The 17849-nt window shown below is 34.4% G+C and overlaps 1 protein-coding gene across 1 annotated transcript; it reads right to left on the reverse strand.

The window, feature by feature from the left end:
* Positions 1-128: 128 nt before the first annotated feature.
* LOC149803915 (UDP-galactose translocator-like) lies at positions 129-15924 on the reverse strand. Its single transcript, XM_089953728.1, has 2 exons — positions 15556-15924; positions 129-5685 (listed from the first exon to the last, which is right to left on the reverse strand). The coding sequence occupies exons 1-2, from the start codon at positions 15817-15819 to the stop codon at positions 5038-5040; spliced, it is 912 nt and encodes a 303-aa protein (XP_089809854.1). The 5' UTR covers positions 15820-15924; the 3' UTR covers positions 129-5037.
* Positions 15925-17849: the final 1925 nt, after the last annotated feature.

Here is a 17849-nt window from a genome sequence, read left to right on the forward strand (position 1 = left end):
TGAATCTTTTCAAAATTTAAACTTTTAATGTTTAATCAGCACTACCTTCATTCCTACCAAAAACCAACCACTCCCTCCCTACCACCCACCCACCTATAAGGCATAAAAGACACAAAACAATAAAAAATAGGGCATTCAATAAGAAACAACAGTAAAAAATAATATAATTAGTTGAAAAGTGCCAGATATTTGTTTTTGTGTTATTCCCTTTTAAATCAATGTTCATAAAATCTTCTGATGATTAAGTTATTATCACTGTCCACCTCTAGAAGTCAGATTCAACTAAGCAAAAGTCACAGGCTTTAAGTAAACCTGGAGTGACAATCACTAGTATATAACTGGTTCAAACATCAACAACTACCTTGATTAGCCACTACAACTGAGGCCTCACACAAAAAGCATGTAGCATGCAGTCTATTCATCTAACTTATATTCCCATTCATATGTACCAAACAGAGTTTACAAGTCCAGGATAACCTATTGCAATAAATAATGTTTAGACATTAATAAGAAAAATAAAAAATAAACATATTTATTCCTACTTTCAACTGCACTGGTCAGAAAGGGCCTCCAGCCTAGGCTATACATCCCATGAAAACAATCTATGTGGTTGCAAAAACAAGAGTTCAATGAAGGTACAAGCACTCTACTGGCTGAAAAGAATTTCTAGAAATTCAAAGTTAAGACGATTCTTCTTTTAACTAACAAATGTTGAAACCAGTGCTGATATTCTTCAGTGATAAAAACAATTCCAATTAGATGCTGTAAAGTATGTATTGAATGTCAGCTTGACAACAGTTTCATTTGGGTCCAACAAGACATCATAAGAAGTCTTCTGGTACTGGAAACCCCATGTTGATATAACTTTCCATTTTGGAAAAGTAACAATAACAAGATCTCCATTATGGTCCTTGTGGTGGCCATTTTGAAAATGAGACTAGCATCATTTTCACTTAGGACCAACTAGATATTAGAAAAAGTCTTCTGGTGAAAAATCAATAATATGACTTTCTGTTGGAACATATGCAATAACAATATTTTCAAAATAGCTGATGTGGTCACCCTATTTTTGATGTAAGATTGTCAGCATTTTCACGTAGGATCAACTAGACATCATAACAAGTCATTAGTGAAAATCCCATGTTGATATGTACTGGAATTTAAAAAAACCTAACTGATTATGAGCTAAATGCAATCAGTAAAGCATGAAATGTGGGTCACAGTGACCTATTTCTATGACAAGACTATAGTGCACTGACTCAAAATGTTTCATGGTTCCAGCTATAACAGTATGTATCAAGGCTGTCACAGACCTATTTGGTTATGAGCTAAACATAAAAAACTAACCTAATCCAGTCAAAAGAAAATGATAGGTCAGAACAACCTTCTGACAATGTGTGGTACTAACAGAGATGCACACAATCATCTCTTTTGATAGTTTGTGCATGTAATTAGCTTGTGAGAAAAGAAATTAAAAGATAAAATGGAACATATGTCAGTGGAGTATGAAATATGGGCCATAGAGATCTACTTTTGTGATGAGGGTGTAGTAGTCATTAGGATGCATTCCATCAATGTTGATATAACAGTTGATACTCATGGTACAATAAATCAATCTGGTCTTGAACTAAATGTAACATGTGTAACTTTCTTTTGTCATAAGGCAGTGGTTCTAACAGTGATGCATAAAATCACCTATTTTATTATTCTAGCATTAAGAAGACATGAGAGATGAACTTGAAAGATAAAAAGGTAACCAAAGTCAATGAAGCATGAAATCAGGATCATAGTGACCTACTTTTCAAAGATGTTTAGTACTAATCAAGATGTCTCACCTAATGAAGTTTCATTAATCTAGGTGTAACAGAATATATACAGGAAGTAAAAATCTATTTGGTTATGAGTTAAGCTTAACCTATGCCAGTAAGAAGTGAAGTGTGTCACAGTGACCTTCATTTGTTAGAAGGTTGTAGTATAAATACAAGTGCATGCACTCATCTGGATTGATGTTTCAGCATGAACAAAGCCTGAGAAATAAATTTAAAACTAAAAACTGAAAGAAAGCCAGTGAAACCTGAAATACCAGTCATAGTGACCAATTTTTGTGATGAGGGCATAGTAGTTATCAAGATGAATCCCCTTACCCAAGTTTTACGATTTATGACAGTGTAACACCATTTATACAGGGTGCACAAAACTGAGTTAAATGGAAATCTTAACTATGAATGTACCATCAAAGAACAAAGTTAGCCCCACAGTCCCATCTCCAGGGATTATTTGCTATGAAAATGTCTCCCCACAGTCCCATCTCCAGGGAGATTTTGCCATGAAAATGTCTCCCAACTTGTGTCCAAGTCCCAGGAAGAAAGATTGGTTGAGATTCAGCGAGGATGTGTGTGCTTTAATCTTCACATATGCTGAGGTTTAGTACAAAATCTTACCTCTACTTCAGTGAGGTGGCCTACTGAACGTTCTTCAAATGAAGACCAAGTGTATACCACCTATTCCAATGTTATCATATCTAATTAATATGAGTATATAGAACTGTCCATGTAGCACATTTACAATACTGACAGCAATGCTTTTCATCTAAATAGTGCCCTTTAACAAAGGATTAACAATCAATCCTTATACATTTCTCAATCAAATACATTTAAAAATTACATTAAAAATAATGCAGGACTAGAATGCCAAAGTTCAAATCAATACCTGATGCATTTTTGCAACAGTATAATTGATACAATAAATAAACCTAAATATTTAAGTTAATACATTTGTATGCAAAAATAGGAAAGCATTTCATCTGGGTGATGCTACATGACATAGGTAGTGCAGGATCACAAGGGGAAAAAATGAGTTAATATTTTCTCATTCAAATGTAGTCAAGGATCACAAGGGGAAAAAATGAGTTAATATTTTCTCATTCAAATGTAGTCAAGTATTTATTATCATGTCTATTCACAGTTGAGTACAACTGCAAACAGAATCAACCTAACTCTGTCATCACAGAAAGTGCTGGTAGATCTGGGTCTATGCAAAAAAAGTCAGGAGTAATCAGAAAAACAAAAACAATACAGACCCTAATCTGCCAGCACATTATGCATGGGCAGACCAAGTTCCATGTTGTTTGCAAACAGATCTGACTTACATGCAAGTATATACATTATGAAAAAATTCACCAATCTTCATTTTGCTGTGGAAATCTACCCATACGAAGCATGAATACCTACTGATATACAGTTCAGAGACATTTAAAACACCATCAATACAAACATTTTGTTTTGCTGATTTTTTCCCCACATTACAAACCTGACTTCCAAATTCTAGAAGATCTATTTACAGTAACTTAAAAGCTGCAGTCTGGGCTTAGAGGTTCTTAATTGTAATGAGCTATAACTGATAAATACCACCCCCATTAAACAAAAAATTCACAATTTGCATGTACAGAAAAAAACTTACTGACTCCAAATTACTGGGGGACACACAAAATGTTCATCATTTAATATACAAAACAAACTCACTAAACAGAAATTACTGGTAGTCATGAAAATGAAATGGACTGGAGTTTAACAGCACATCAACACTTTCAAGATTATACTGTGCTTCAGCTACAGAGTTATTTATAAACACAACACAGTTGCCAACCAAGTGTGATCTGGGCAGGATTCAAACCTGTGTTGTTCTGGTCACAAGTCCTGCACACACTGGATTACAGCAGCCAAAATGAGAAGAGCTTAGATATTTGATTCCATGATTGTATACATTAGAAAAGTCTGGATGAAACTGGCTGGTTTGGATGAACCAAACAGATGTATGACTAAAACTCTGATAATTGGGACTGTACTGTATGAGTATAATTTTCCCTTTGGGTGATTCTGACAAAGCAACATGTATTATTACATTATTTCTAGGAATATCCAATGTGATTACAATTAGTGATCATTTTGTGTGATGTCTTAACATGTATTATTACATTATTTCTAGGAATATCCAATGTGATTACAATTAGTGATCATTTTGTGTGATGTCTTAACATGTGTTATTACATTATTTCTAGGAATATCCAATGTGATTACAATTAGTGATCATTTTGTGTGATGTCTTAACATGTATTATTACATTATTTCTAGGAATATCCAATGTGATTACAATTAGTGATCATTTTGTGTGATGTCTTAACATGTGTTATTACATTATTTCTAGGAATATCCAATGTGATTACAATTAGTGATCATTTTGTGTGATGTCTTAACATGTATTATTACATTATTTCTAGGAATATCCAATGTGATTACAATTAGTGATCATTTTGTGTGATGTCTTAACCAACATTTTGTGGTCTCTTGCTGCAAAATGACATTATTACTATTCTAACATAACTGAAACACTGCACATTAAACCATGTAATAAAAAATCACAGGTCTATCACTAGCTGGATTTGGACAAGGCCAGCCTGATGAAGAAACACCTTGATATGTGTGAAATAAAAATTAACCACAGTCATAAAAGAACCTGTTATACAGCTGAACCTGCCTACACAGCCACTACTGGTATGTGAGAAATCTTATCTCTAAATGTATTCAGCTGAGTACTGTAATGAGGTTTATTTTTACAGTCAACTGGTTTATGGGTAATTAGAAAATGACTGTGTTTAAGATAAACACCTTTACCTAAGTGACCTTGAAGGCAGGCTGGACTGTAACATTGTTCATTTATACAGTCTGGCACTTCATACATACAATACAGAATTTGCAAGAAAATTGATACTTACAAATATATTGAGCTTGGTTTAATATTAAATGGCAATGCTTTTGGTTGCTGTTGTTCGAGGGTTTAACGCAATTTTTCTTCACAATATAGGCTATACATGGCGGCCAGTATACCTGGTGGAGCAAAAATCCTGGAAAACCCAGGGAAGAACCACCGACCCATGAGAAGCTACTGGCAGGCTTTCCCATGTACCCATGCTAGCCGAGCCTTGGACTCAAACCCACGCAGACAGAGGTGAGATGGCAGTGATCCGGAACAGTGAGTGCTTTAGACCACCTGGTCACTCTGGGCCCCCGATTCCTCTTGTATGGGAGCAAACCTAGCATATATGCATATAGAAAGTACAACAAATAAAACCCCAATGATAAATTGCAGAGAAAGATGAAACTCAAAAAAGATAATTGAAGCTATACATGATATTATAATTGATGCTGATGCAGCAAAACCTTTAAGTATATTATCTGCATATTTTACAACTACAGCCACCATAAGACCGCCATATGACTGCAGAATGACTACTGTCCATACCACTGAGTCATACCCAAACAGGAAGCCCTGCTTTCGAATTTTATCTCCTTCTTTTATTTCCATTGTAATGTATCCAATCACTACACCCAGAATCCCAAGCTGAACATTTCTCAGCCAAACACTCGGATCTGTTCCTTTAAGAATCTTTTCAAAGTACACACCTGCAAAGCCTGACATAAGACTAGAAACTACAACAGCCAACAAACCAATTAGAGGTTTCTGCTCAACTGAAATATTTGCGTCTTTCGAACCCTCTGAATTCATCTGTACAATGGAAACACCAAGGAACAGAATAAATAGCGATATCCACTGGAGTCTACTGAGAGATTTTCTCAACATAAGAACTGAGAATATTGCAGTGGTCAAGATCTTTAGCTGATATGTCACCTGTGAAGGTAAATGAAATTAATGAGAATTATTAGCCATGTAAATGGGCAAAACTATAAAAATATTGTTTTGTTAAAAATAATTTACAGTTTAAATATGTGCATAATAATGTACATGTTAAGCTAGATACAGTAATATCATAGATCCATATTTCCAGGATGTTTATCTGCTCCAAAGGATATAATATCACCCAAAATGAGCAAGTATAAACAGGAGTGGGAATATGGCCAGTGACTTCACATCATAAGGTTTGACTTTAAAAATCACTTATCTGGCCTGTACTCTGGAGGCAGTTACCCATGCATGATGTGCAAAACTAACCGTTTGTCTCTGCACCATATAAAAGTACTGGAAAATGGCTTGCATCATATACTGTAGTATCATCAATTTTCGTGGGGGGCCAATTTTCGTCATTTTCGTTGTTGCACCAAACCATGAATTTAAATCCACAACGAAAATTGAGCCATGTAGGATGATGCCCCCCCGCCACATTTTCTTACACTGCTTCATTTCTAGAGATTAACATAGATACTAGTATTTGATAAATCAAGGTCAATACTGTAATCTGGTAATTAAATATTAGCTTTTACATGTGTTTGTTTTATTTTTTATTTTAACCTTTTCGAAGAAGAATTATAAATAGTTTTTTATTGTTTCAATACACACATTCGATAAGGTTATCCGATAGCTGTAATTTTACACTCACTGCCTTAAATCACTATCTGAGATAAATAACAACAGAGATATAGTAATACTGAAAATGAAAGAAAAATAATACAAAATAACAGTATATGAAAATTAAATTTAACACTTCTTCAAATCGATCCTTCATTTGAGTACAACTGCTGCTGAAACGTTTAAATCCTTCTGAAAGCACATTTCATTTTATCTATGCATTTTTAATCCAAAAGAACAACAATCCTGTAAAATGCTATAACTATTTCTTGAAACACTATTATTAATGAAACACTATGTATATACCACTATGTATATACACTAATTACAGCAGAGTATTTAAAACTCACACTTCACAAATTGTTTAACAAAGCCACTGCATCAACATCATGTCAATCAAGTCTCATGGTACTCACAAATGCTTCTCAGGTAAATAATCCCCAAATTGTTGAATTAAACAAGATAAACTTTCTCAAAACCACTGATAATTAGGTCCAATCTTTCTCTCATTGTTGCGTGAGCTGCAATTATCCATTCAGCGTGAACTGGCTTGATTAATGAGGTTGCAAGGTTTACTAATACTGTGCACTGATCGCAACCAGTAACATCTTTTTCCGCAATGGCATCCATGACCTGTTTAGCATACCACTCGTGGAAGTGTGACTTCAATTCTTCTTTGTACTCTTTATTTACAGTCAAGTCTAGTAGTTAAAGTCGGTCTGTACAAGAGGCAGGCTCAAACATTAGCTGCCTGGTAAGCAAGCACTTGCGCCATGTTCACAGCTTCTGATGGGTTAGAAAGTCCAGGAACTGAGGGGGTCTAAGTTGAATTTTACCACTCTTAAGCCACAAGGGCTCGTATTGTTGCTTACAGCTGACCTGTCATACATGTACTATATAATAACTACAAGAGAGGACACTTGTCTCCTTGCTTGCATGATCTATTTAAGAATAAATGCTGATATTTCATGCTACTGCTTGACATGGCCGTGATTGCACCCGCTTAATATGTAAGTGAGATTCTGCTGAATGGAATACTGTTCTCTAATTGGTTAAAAGAAAATGATGTCCTGTATTTATTTATAACTTATTTTCAGTTGGCCAATGAGAAGGTAGTATTTCATTCAGCGCATTGTTCTTGCATATTAAGTGGGTGCGATCAGAGCCATGTTGAGCAGTAGCATGGGAAAATGACATAGCATTCCTAAAAGGTATGATATTAAGTCAAACTTTTGATAGGGATACACAGTCGAATACTTGAGCTAAATATCGGCACCAAATTTATTAAGCTATGCAAGGCATAGCTTGAAATGTCAGAATTTATTCATAAACAGGTCGCGCAGGCAAGGAGACAAGTATCCTCCCTTGTACCTAGTTATAATATAGTACATGTATGACAGGTCAATTGTAAGCAACGATACGAGCCCCTGTGTCTAAAGCAACTGTGTTAACAACATAATCATCAGAAAGTACTGATGGTGCAACTGATGGACAGTGGTTTAAGTAAGAGATCATTCATATGTACTTTAATAACCGATTGGCCTAATGTTGTTGGCTGCAATGGCTTCCTTTGATGTTGAACACTCAAATTAAAACATGGCAAAAGTTATTAATTTTGATAGATGTTTTATTTGTGCTCAGTTGTTGGCTGCGTCGGTTTCGACTGATGTTATTCACTTGGTCGAAAACATGGAGTAAGTATTGAACGTGCCAGGTCTTTGAGTTGTGTTCATACAGGTGGTAGCATTGTTTTAAGCATTAAAGTGACTGCCGTTTGCATCAGCATAGTTATATTCTTTTATATTATTTTGGGTTTTTCTAGAGGTTAAACCATGAAATTAAGTACTAATATGCAAATTTGACAGGCAAAACCACGAATTTAAGTACCCACGAAAATGCCTTTTTTTAAAATACAAAACCACGAAAATTAAGCCCAACGAAAATAAATGATACTACAGTAATTGTCATCCCTTGAAGGGGCTGACACTCTACTGGCAAAAGAGAATTTCCATGAATTCATGATAATATCATTTCCATTTCCAATTTAAAATTTCTGATAATCAAAATTTACAAGATTTTCAAACAAGTCACTGTCAAAACCATACTGGATGAAGGACTGTTTATTAAGGACAAACTGGACACAATAAGAAAAGTCTTTTGGTCAAAATCTCACATGGTTATGACCATCCCTTCATAACAAGGTTTTCAACATGTTCACCATGGCAGCCATATTTGAGTTCTGTTCAGCACCATTTTCTTTTAGGACCAACTAGATATCATAATTAGTCTTCTGGTGGAAATCCAATGTCAATATGACTCCCCATTAGGAGGAGTAGCAATATCAAGATTTTTAATATGGTTGCCATGGCAGCAATACTTTATCTAAGATTGGCACCATTTTCATTTAGTGCCAAATGATCATCATGTGAAGTCTTCCTGCAAAAACAGACTATCCCATAAGCTCTCCTGGTTAAAGACCAGTGGAGCTGAAAATCACTGGCACTTGCTAAACTATACGTAAGAATACTGATGTAACATGAGTTTCTCAAAGGGACTTTCTCTAATGGCGAAAAAGAATTTCCAGGAATCCAAGATAAGTCCATTTCTTCCATCATTGTAATCTTTTTAACCTGCTGAGAACAGAACTCTGATATTCCTTTGTAACTCCAACATACCAAATTTGTTACAAAATATTATTTAACAAGTCTAAACTATCATGATCAAAAGATATCTTAAGTGCATGCAACATCCATTGCTATGCTCTTTGATTTTGGACCTGATACACTTAATATATATATAAAAATCCAGGAACTTGTCTCAGACAATGTCAAGATATACCCACATGCCAAGTTTGGTTAATCTATAATTATTCATAAGATATATCCACAAACTGGACCTACTTTGTTAAAAGAATCCATTGTTTTAGTTACGATGCACATTATACCAGTACAACAAAATACCCAAGTCAAGATCGCTGACCTGAAAATCATCATCAGAGTGCTGACCATCAAGGTGCTTATTGGAATGCAACCAAATACAAAATCTGGTCAAAACTGACTTATGAATGTAAAAGTCACCCTGTTCATAACATCATTCAAGCACAAATACAAATTCAAGCAAAGACCTGGCATGATCCCAAGTTCGCTTAGAGCTGATTTTCAAGACATTTTTAAAAAAGCGCAGATATGCTGGTGGTCAGCCATTTTCATCCAGAACTAATTATATACCTCAAGAAGTGTGTTAGCAAAAACCTCAGTGTCATTCAAGTGGAATAGTGGCAAGACTGTCAAAGTGGCAAGGATGATGTTATGCAGAAGGTCAGATGAGTGCCATTTGGAATCAGTGTCATTCAAGTGGAATAGTGGCAAGATTGTCGAAACGGCATGAATGATGTCATGCTGGAGGTCAGATGAGTGCCATTTGGAATCAGTGTCATTCAAGTGGAATAGTGGCAAGATTGTCGAAACGGCATGAATGATGTCATGCTGGAGGTCAGATGAGTGCCATTTGGAATCAGTGTCATTCAAGTGGAATAGTGGCAAGATTGTCGAAACGGCATGAATGATGTCATGCTGGAGGTCAGATGAGTGCCATTTGGAATCAGTGTCATTCAAGTGGAATAGTGGCAAGATTGTCGAAACGGCATGAATGATGTCATGCTGGAGGTCAGATGAGTGCCATTTGGAATCAGTGTCATTCAAGTGGAATAGTGGCAAGATTGTCGAAACGGCATGAATGATGTCATGCTGGAGGTCAGATGAGTGCCATTTGGAATCAGTGTCATTCAAGTGGAATAGTGGCAAGATTGTCGAAACGGCATGAATGATGTCATGCTGGAGGTCAGATGAGTGCCATTTGGAATCAGTGTCATTCAAGTGGAATAGTGGCAAGATTGTCGAAACGGCATGAATGATGTCATGCTGGAGGTCAGATGAGTGCCATTTGGAATCATAATCAGATATGTATTGCTATAATATATATAATAATATAATAAGCAGCAGCTGCGAAAAGATTGTTCAACTTTTTGTAGGTTATATTGGAATTATTTTTCATTCAGGGCCAACTAAATATAGTTTGAAGTTTCTTAAAATAAAATCTGACAGGCTATATGGCAATTAATTCACATGATAACTCCTTCAATTTGTAGACCTTATTTTAACAGGAATGAGTGCTCATATTCATGCTTTGCAAATTATCTTTACATATTTGTGTGTCTGTCTGTACACTTGGTATTCTTATCTGTGTGTCAGTCTGTACACTTGGTATTCTTATTTGTGTGTCTGTCTGTACACTTGGTATTCTTATTTGTGTGTCAGTCTGTACACTTGGTATTCTTATTTGTGTGTCTGTACACTTAGTATTATTATTTATGTGTGTGTGTCTGTACAAATGGTATTCTTGTTTGTCTGTCTGTACAAATGGCATTCTTATTTGTGTCTGTACACTTGGTATTCTTATTTGTGTCTGTACACTTAGTATTCTTATTTGTGTCTGTACACTTGGTATTCTTATTTGTGTCTGTACACTTAGTATTCTTATTTGTGTCTGTCGGTACACTTAGTATTCTTATTTGTGTCTGTCTGTACACGTAAAATTCCTATTGTGCATCTGTCTTTACAATTAGTATTCTTATTTGTGTGTCAATTTGTACACTTAGTATTCTTATCTGTGTGTCTGTACACTTAGTGTTCTCATTTGTCTGTACACTTAGCATTCTTATTTGTGTGTCTGTACATTCAATATTTTTATTTGTGCATCTGTACACATAATCTTATTTGTAAACTTGGTATTCTAATTTGTGTGTCTGTACACTTAGTATTCTTTTCTGTCTGTCTGTACATTAGTGTTCTTATCTGTGTGTCTGTACACTTAGTGTTCTTATTTGTCTGTCTGTACATTTAGTGTTCTTATTTGTCTGTCCGTACACTTAGTATTCTTATTTGTCTGTCTTTATACATAGTATTCTTATTGGTCTGTCTGTACAATGAGTGTTCTTTATTTGTATGTATGTACACTTAGTGTTCTTATTTGTGTCTGTACACTTCACGTTCTTATTTGTGTGTCTGCACTCTTAGTATTCTTATTTGTGTCTGTACACTTAGTGTTCTTATTTGTATCTGTACACTTAGTAATCTTATTTGTGTGTTGGTAAACGTTTGTGTTCTTATTTGTGCGTCTGTATACTTAGTATTCTTATTTGTGTGTCTGTACACTGAGTATTCTTTTCTGTGTGTCTGTACACTTAGTGTTCTTATTTGTCTGTCTGTACATTTAGTGTTCTTATTTGTCTGTCTTTATACATAGTATTCTTATTTGTGTGTCTGTACACTGAGTATTCTTTTCTGTGTGTCTGTACACTTAGTGTTCTTATTTGTCTGTCTGTACATTGAGTGCTCTTATTTGTCTGTCCGTACACTTAGTATTCTTATTTGTCTGTCTTTATACATAGTATTCTTATTGGTCTGTCTGTACAATGAGTGTTCTTTATTTGTATGTATGTATGTATGTACACTTAGTGTTCTTATTTGTGTCTGTACACTTCACGTTCTTATTTGTGTGTCTGCACTCTTAGTATTCTTATTTGTGTCTGTACACTTAGTAATCTTATTTGTGTGTTGGTAAACTTTTGTGTTCTTATTTGTGTGTCTGTATACTTAATATTCTTATTTGTGTCTGTATACTTAGTATTCTTATTTGTGTGTCTGTACACTTAGTATTCTTTTCTGTGTGTCTGTACAATTAATATTCTTATTTATTCTTATTTGTGTCTGTATGCTTAGTATTCTTATTTGTGTGTCTGTACACTTAGTATTCTTTTCGTGTGTCTGTACAATTAATATTCTTATTTTTCTGTCCACATTTAGTGTTCTTTTATGTGTCTGTACATTTAGTGTTCTTATTTGTGTCTGTACACTTTGTTCTCATTTGTCTGTACACTAAGTATTCTTATTTGTGTGTCTGTACAATTAGTATTCTTATTTGTCTGTACACTTAGTATTCTTATTTGTCTGTATATACACCTAGTATTCTTATTTGTGTGCCTGTACAATTAGTATTCTTATGTCTGTCTGTACATTTAGTGTTCTTATTTGTTTGTCTGTACACCGAGTATTTCTTATGTGTCTGTACAATTAGTATTATTTTTCTGTACAATTAGTGTTCTTATTTGTCTGTACACTTGGTATTCTTATTTGTGTGTCTGTACAATTAGTATTTTTGTTTATGTGTCTGTACACTACATATTCTTATTTGTGTGTCTGCACACTTAGTATTTTTAAATGTCTGTGCACTTATTATTTTTAACTGTCTGTCTATACACTTATTTTTAACTGTGTCTGTCTGTACACTTATTATTTTTAACTGTGTCTGTACACTTAGTATTTATAGCTGTGTCTGTACACTTAGTATTTTTAATTGTCTGTCTGCACTTAGTATTTTTAACTGTGTCTGTCTGTACACTTAGTATTTTTAAATGTCTGTATACTTAGTATTTTTAACTGTCTGTACACTGTATTTTTATCTGTGTCTGTACACTTAGTATTTATTAACTGTGTCTGTCTTTACACTTGGTATTTTTAACAGTCTGTCTGCACACTTAGTATTTTTAACTGTGTCTGTAAACTTAGTACTTTTAACTGTGTCTGTCTGTACACTTAGTATTTTTAACTGTGTGTCTGTCTGTACACTTAGTATTTTAAACTGTGTGTCTGCACAATTAGTATTCCTCTAACCTTCAAATGACTTGTTAATATTTGTTTCTTTCAAATTAAGACTGTTATAGATCTTCACCAACAGATTTGACAGTGACAGTTGTTGTCTCTTTGGAGTATTTTATGGGAATAATTGATTGTGATTAGAAACCCATCCACACCCACACAAGACATATGACATACTGATGGCATTATGGCAAAGAGATGCACATTTTCAAAACAGACAAACAAAAACATACACACACACAAACCCAATAAAGGCAATATTTTCACTCTAAGAAAGATTTCTGATAGGAATTCTACTTTTCATGAACTTATTCAGAAGCAACCCCATTTGAGAATCATACTGAGCCGATGTCAATAATAAATAGGCAAACAACTAATAATTATTTCTGACCAATGAAGATTAAAAGCAACTTTTATAAAGGATATATTGTTTTGAATCAATTCTCCAAATTTAGTATTGATGTATCAAAATGGCAAATTTATCAAAGCATCTATACATCAGTGAATCATTTAAAATTGTAATAGAAAAATTCAAGCAAGACATATGAGTTTACATTTGAAATATTTTCGTCTCCTGATTTTTGTCAAAGTTTTGAAAGAGAAAATCACATAAAAGATTTTAAGGAAAGTATTAATTTTAAGTCATAATTCAGAAAACATAAATTATGCTATTAAATATTACTCTACACAAGTTTTAAGGGAAAATCAATTGAACATAGTTTGGAGAATGTTAAATGGTAACAATATTACAGCTAAGCATTATAAAGCACTTAGAATTGATGGCAAGTGGGTCATATATGAGGCAGATTTAGATGACAAGGTGTCACAGGTGTGCAACATTTGAGTTCAAGCACCTGCAGACCAGTGGTAAATGAAGTGGTCACAAGTTCACAAGCTGATTTATGACAATGCATGTACATCATTGAATATAATTTGTATATACATTACATGTAGAATGAAATTACTAATGCCAACCTCACACACAATACTCACTCTCGCTATCTCTTACAACTCAAGTCCATCAAAGAGACTAATACTCTACTGCAAGAACGAATTTGCAAGAATTTATGACAAGACCATTCTTCTTTCAATCTGCTGTCTGGTTAAATGATCTCTGATATTCTTAAGTGATAAGATTTTCAAATTAGCCAATACTGCAGCCATACCTGATATAAAATTAGCACCAGTTTCATGTAGTTCAAAGACCATTAATAGACATCTGGTGAAAACCCCATGATGATGATATGACCAACAATTCAGGAGAATTAGAGACAAAATATTACATCGTGGCAGCCATATTTGAGGTCTGATCATGACCATTTTCATTCAGGACCAACTAGATATCATAATTAGTCTTCTGGTGAAAACCCAGTATCAATGTGACTTACTGTTTAGGAAAGTGTGTGTGTGATTTGGATTTTTAATGTAGCTTTAACAATTTTTCAGTCATATTGCTGCGACGTCTGCAGTGTGGCAGTATATAATGACATCAAGCACAAGGGCATCATGCCAAGGACATGTTGCATAATGTCCCACCCAGTCACATTATCCTGACACAAAGCCGACCAGTCCTAAACTAACCTCTTAATGCTGAGTGCCAAGCAAGGCAGCAAGTTTTTTTTATAAGTTTTTGGTATGGGTTTGGATCAGTGACCTTCCACATCCGAGGCAACGGTCTAACCAGTTAGGCCAGAAGAGCAGTCCTATTTAGGATAAGTAACAAATATCAAGATTTTAAAGATGGCTGCCATTATGGCCATATTTGATATAAGATTGGCAGAACGTTTTATTTAAGACCTGCCAGACACTGTAATAAGTCTTCTGGCGAAAACACCAAGTCTTTTAGTAAAACCTCTATAGCGATACAACTGTACGAACATCCATTCAAGAGGAGTAGTGATAAGATTTTGAAGATGGTAGCTGAAGTTACATGCATTATATTGGACAGCTGAACATTAGGACCCTCTGGTGAAAACCCCATGTTGTGCTAACTTGGATGTATAGCTGACAGTCAGCTACCTCATAATGGCTGTATACCTGACAGCTGATGATCTCAAAATGGCTGTAAACCTGACAGTCAGCTACCTTAGAATGACTGTATACCTGACAGGCAGCTACCTCAGAAAGGCTGTATACCTAACAGTTGGTGACCTCAAAATGGCTATATACCTGACACTTGAGTACCTCAGAATGGCTATGAATATACCAAACATTTGGGTACCTCAGAATGACTATATGTGACAATCGGGTACCTCAGAATGGCTATACAGGTGACAATCTGGTACCTAAGAATTGCTATATAACTGACACTTGGGTACCTCAGAATGGATATATATATATATATATATATATATATATATATATATATATATATATATATATATATATATATATTAATTCACATTATGTTACCTACTCCACAAAGAATGGACATCATAAAAATATGTGATGAATTGATTAATATGCAATATATATTTACCTGGTAAGTAGCAGCATCCAGATTGGAGACTGCCAAATACAGCAAATTATTCTGCAGAGTATAGATAAGAGCTGGCACAGAAACCTTGATACAGTCTATTGGCTGGAACAATATATTATCACCCAAATGCTTCAAGAATTTTGAGATAGAACCCTCTTGAAAGAGAATGAGGAACAAACTGGCAATGGTTTTAAGGAATTCTGCCAAAATGACAGCTGTTGATGCCACAAACATGTCACCGCCTCGAATGCGCACATAGCGCATGGTAAGAATGAGCAAAGCATTCTGTAGCGTTAAACACAAGAGGCTGGTGTACCTCAGGGTCTTATCTGCAAAAGATGAAAGAACTGCAATTGTAAACTTTCATTCCTGTAGTAATGTCATCAAGGTAAGAGGTCTGTTGAGGTATCGGGTTAAATAACATGACCTCAAGCAACACTGCATCTGTGTTGCATACTATTTAGGTGTGGATATAACTTGTTGACAATTATATATATATATATATATATATATATATATATATATATATATATATATATATATATATATATATATATATAAGTGTGTGGTATTAATGGTATACCAGTTTACAACAGTATTTTTTTGGTACTTTTCCACTGTGCTGGTACATCAGTAAGGTTTTGTCAGTGAGGCATGTATAGAAATTTCTGAGTAATGTTATTAGGAATTTAATGATATATTCTGAATATTTTCACTTTTCATGACAAAATATTTTTTACAAAATTATTCTTATTTTTACAAAACAGTTGTATTTGTCATAAATTAATATCAAATATTACATATTTAATTATATTTATATATATGATCGTTAAATCACATGTTTGACACGTGGCTGCCAAATGGAATGTTGTGCAAGATATTTGGGCCAAATCAAACTTGTGGAATTTTTTTGGATCTGGACAGAGTGTTGACATCCCAGTCAAATTTTACCTGCCTTTTATTAAATTAAGATAATGGTTTGTAAATTGTAGTATTCAGTGTCAACACTTCCTACTTTTACCAACACACTCTCTGAAGTCAGTACAATGTCTTTCACAGGGTGTCAGCTGTAGTGTAAGCTTAATCACCCAAATTTAGTTGAAGTTTTTACAGTCCAATATTTACAACAATTAGCATGCACCAAACTCATCTACTATAAGGTTCAGGCGATTTAATTTCGGGTTGAGGGTGGGCTGTGATTTTCTTTTGAGCTGAGATATTTTATTTTATATCAAGATAATTTTTTGTTTTTCAGATAATACAATGCAAGCAAAATTGTGTTATTTTGGTATAAATTACAGCAAGATATCTTTTTTCAGCCATTGGCAGATGCGAATTTTCACCCAAAAAGTGTCAGGCCCCTGCCCAAGAACATTAAAGTTTGTTTCCCTAACATAAATAGTGTATACCATGGTATGTATCGCAGTATGTTCAGAAATACTGTGGTACAAAAATGTTCACGGTACCCAGCTCTAATATATATATATATATATATATATATATATATATATATATATATATATATATATATATATATATATATATATTAGATCCACACATATAAAGGAAGTGATCTCGTACACTGTATCTGATTGACCAGTTTGTTACTGCTCTGGTGACTGTATTTCTGACCCAACTTGTAATATGGGCTTGTATCCCTATGATCTCAGAAACATCTGACAGTGAGTTCCATTCATATTAATGAGGTGATCTTGCATCTGATTGGCTCAGCTTCTTATTATTCTGAAGTCCATAATTTTGGTCCAGTCTTTATCAAACATGGAATATGGGCTTGTATCATCAAGATCTTGAATGAGTTAAAAGTGAGTAAGAGTCACACATTAAAGGGTTGGGCCTCTTGGCTTTTGCTATTTACATTGACTCAATGGCAATCATTTATATATTTTTTTTTAAATGTTTATCAAAAATACAGTAAATGGCATGTTTAACAATCCTCTATGTAGAAACAAGTAGGGCATGGTTGACCAATGTGACTTAGTTACCTGGACCAATGGTCAAGACATGCAGTGTTAAACTAAAGTTACCATGCATAAATCATTATTTTCTTATTAAACTTAACATGACCATGACCTGTGACCTTTAGATCCACAAACCTACAGACTTCTATAATACCCTATGGACAAGACATCCAAAATGTTTGGTCAAAGACCTTCCTCTGAAAAAAAAATAATCTGCAAAACACAATTTTTCTTTCTGTCTAAATGACCTTGACCTCTGGACCTGAAAATCTATAGGCCTCTTCCATGTCTTAAGAGCAAACCCTTCACAAACAT

This window comes from Sinohyriopsis cumingii, chromosome 3 (assembly GCF_028554795.1).
Source record: "Sinohyriopsis cumingii isolate HCF-2022 chromosome 3, ASM2855479v2, whole genome shotgun sequence".
In the NCBI taxonomy this organism is placed as follows: Eukaryota; Metazoa; Mollusca; class Bivalvia; order Unionida; family Unionidae; genus Sinohyriopsis; species Sinohyriopsis cumingii.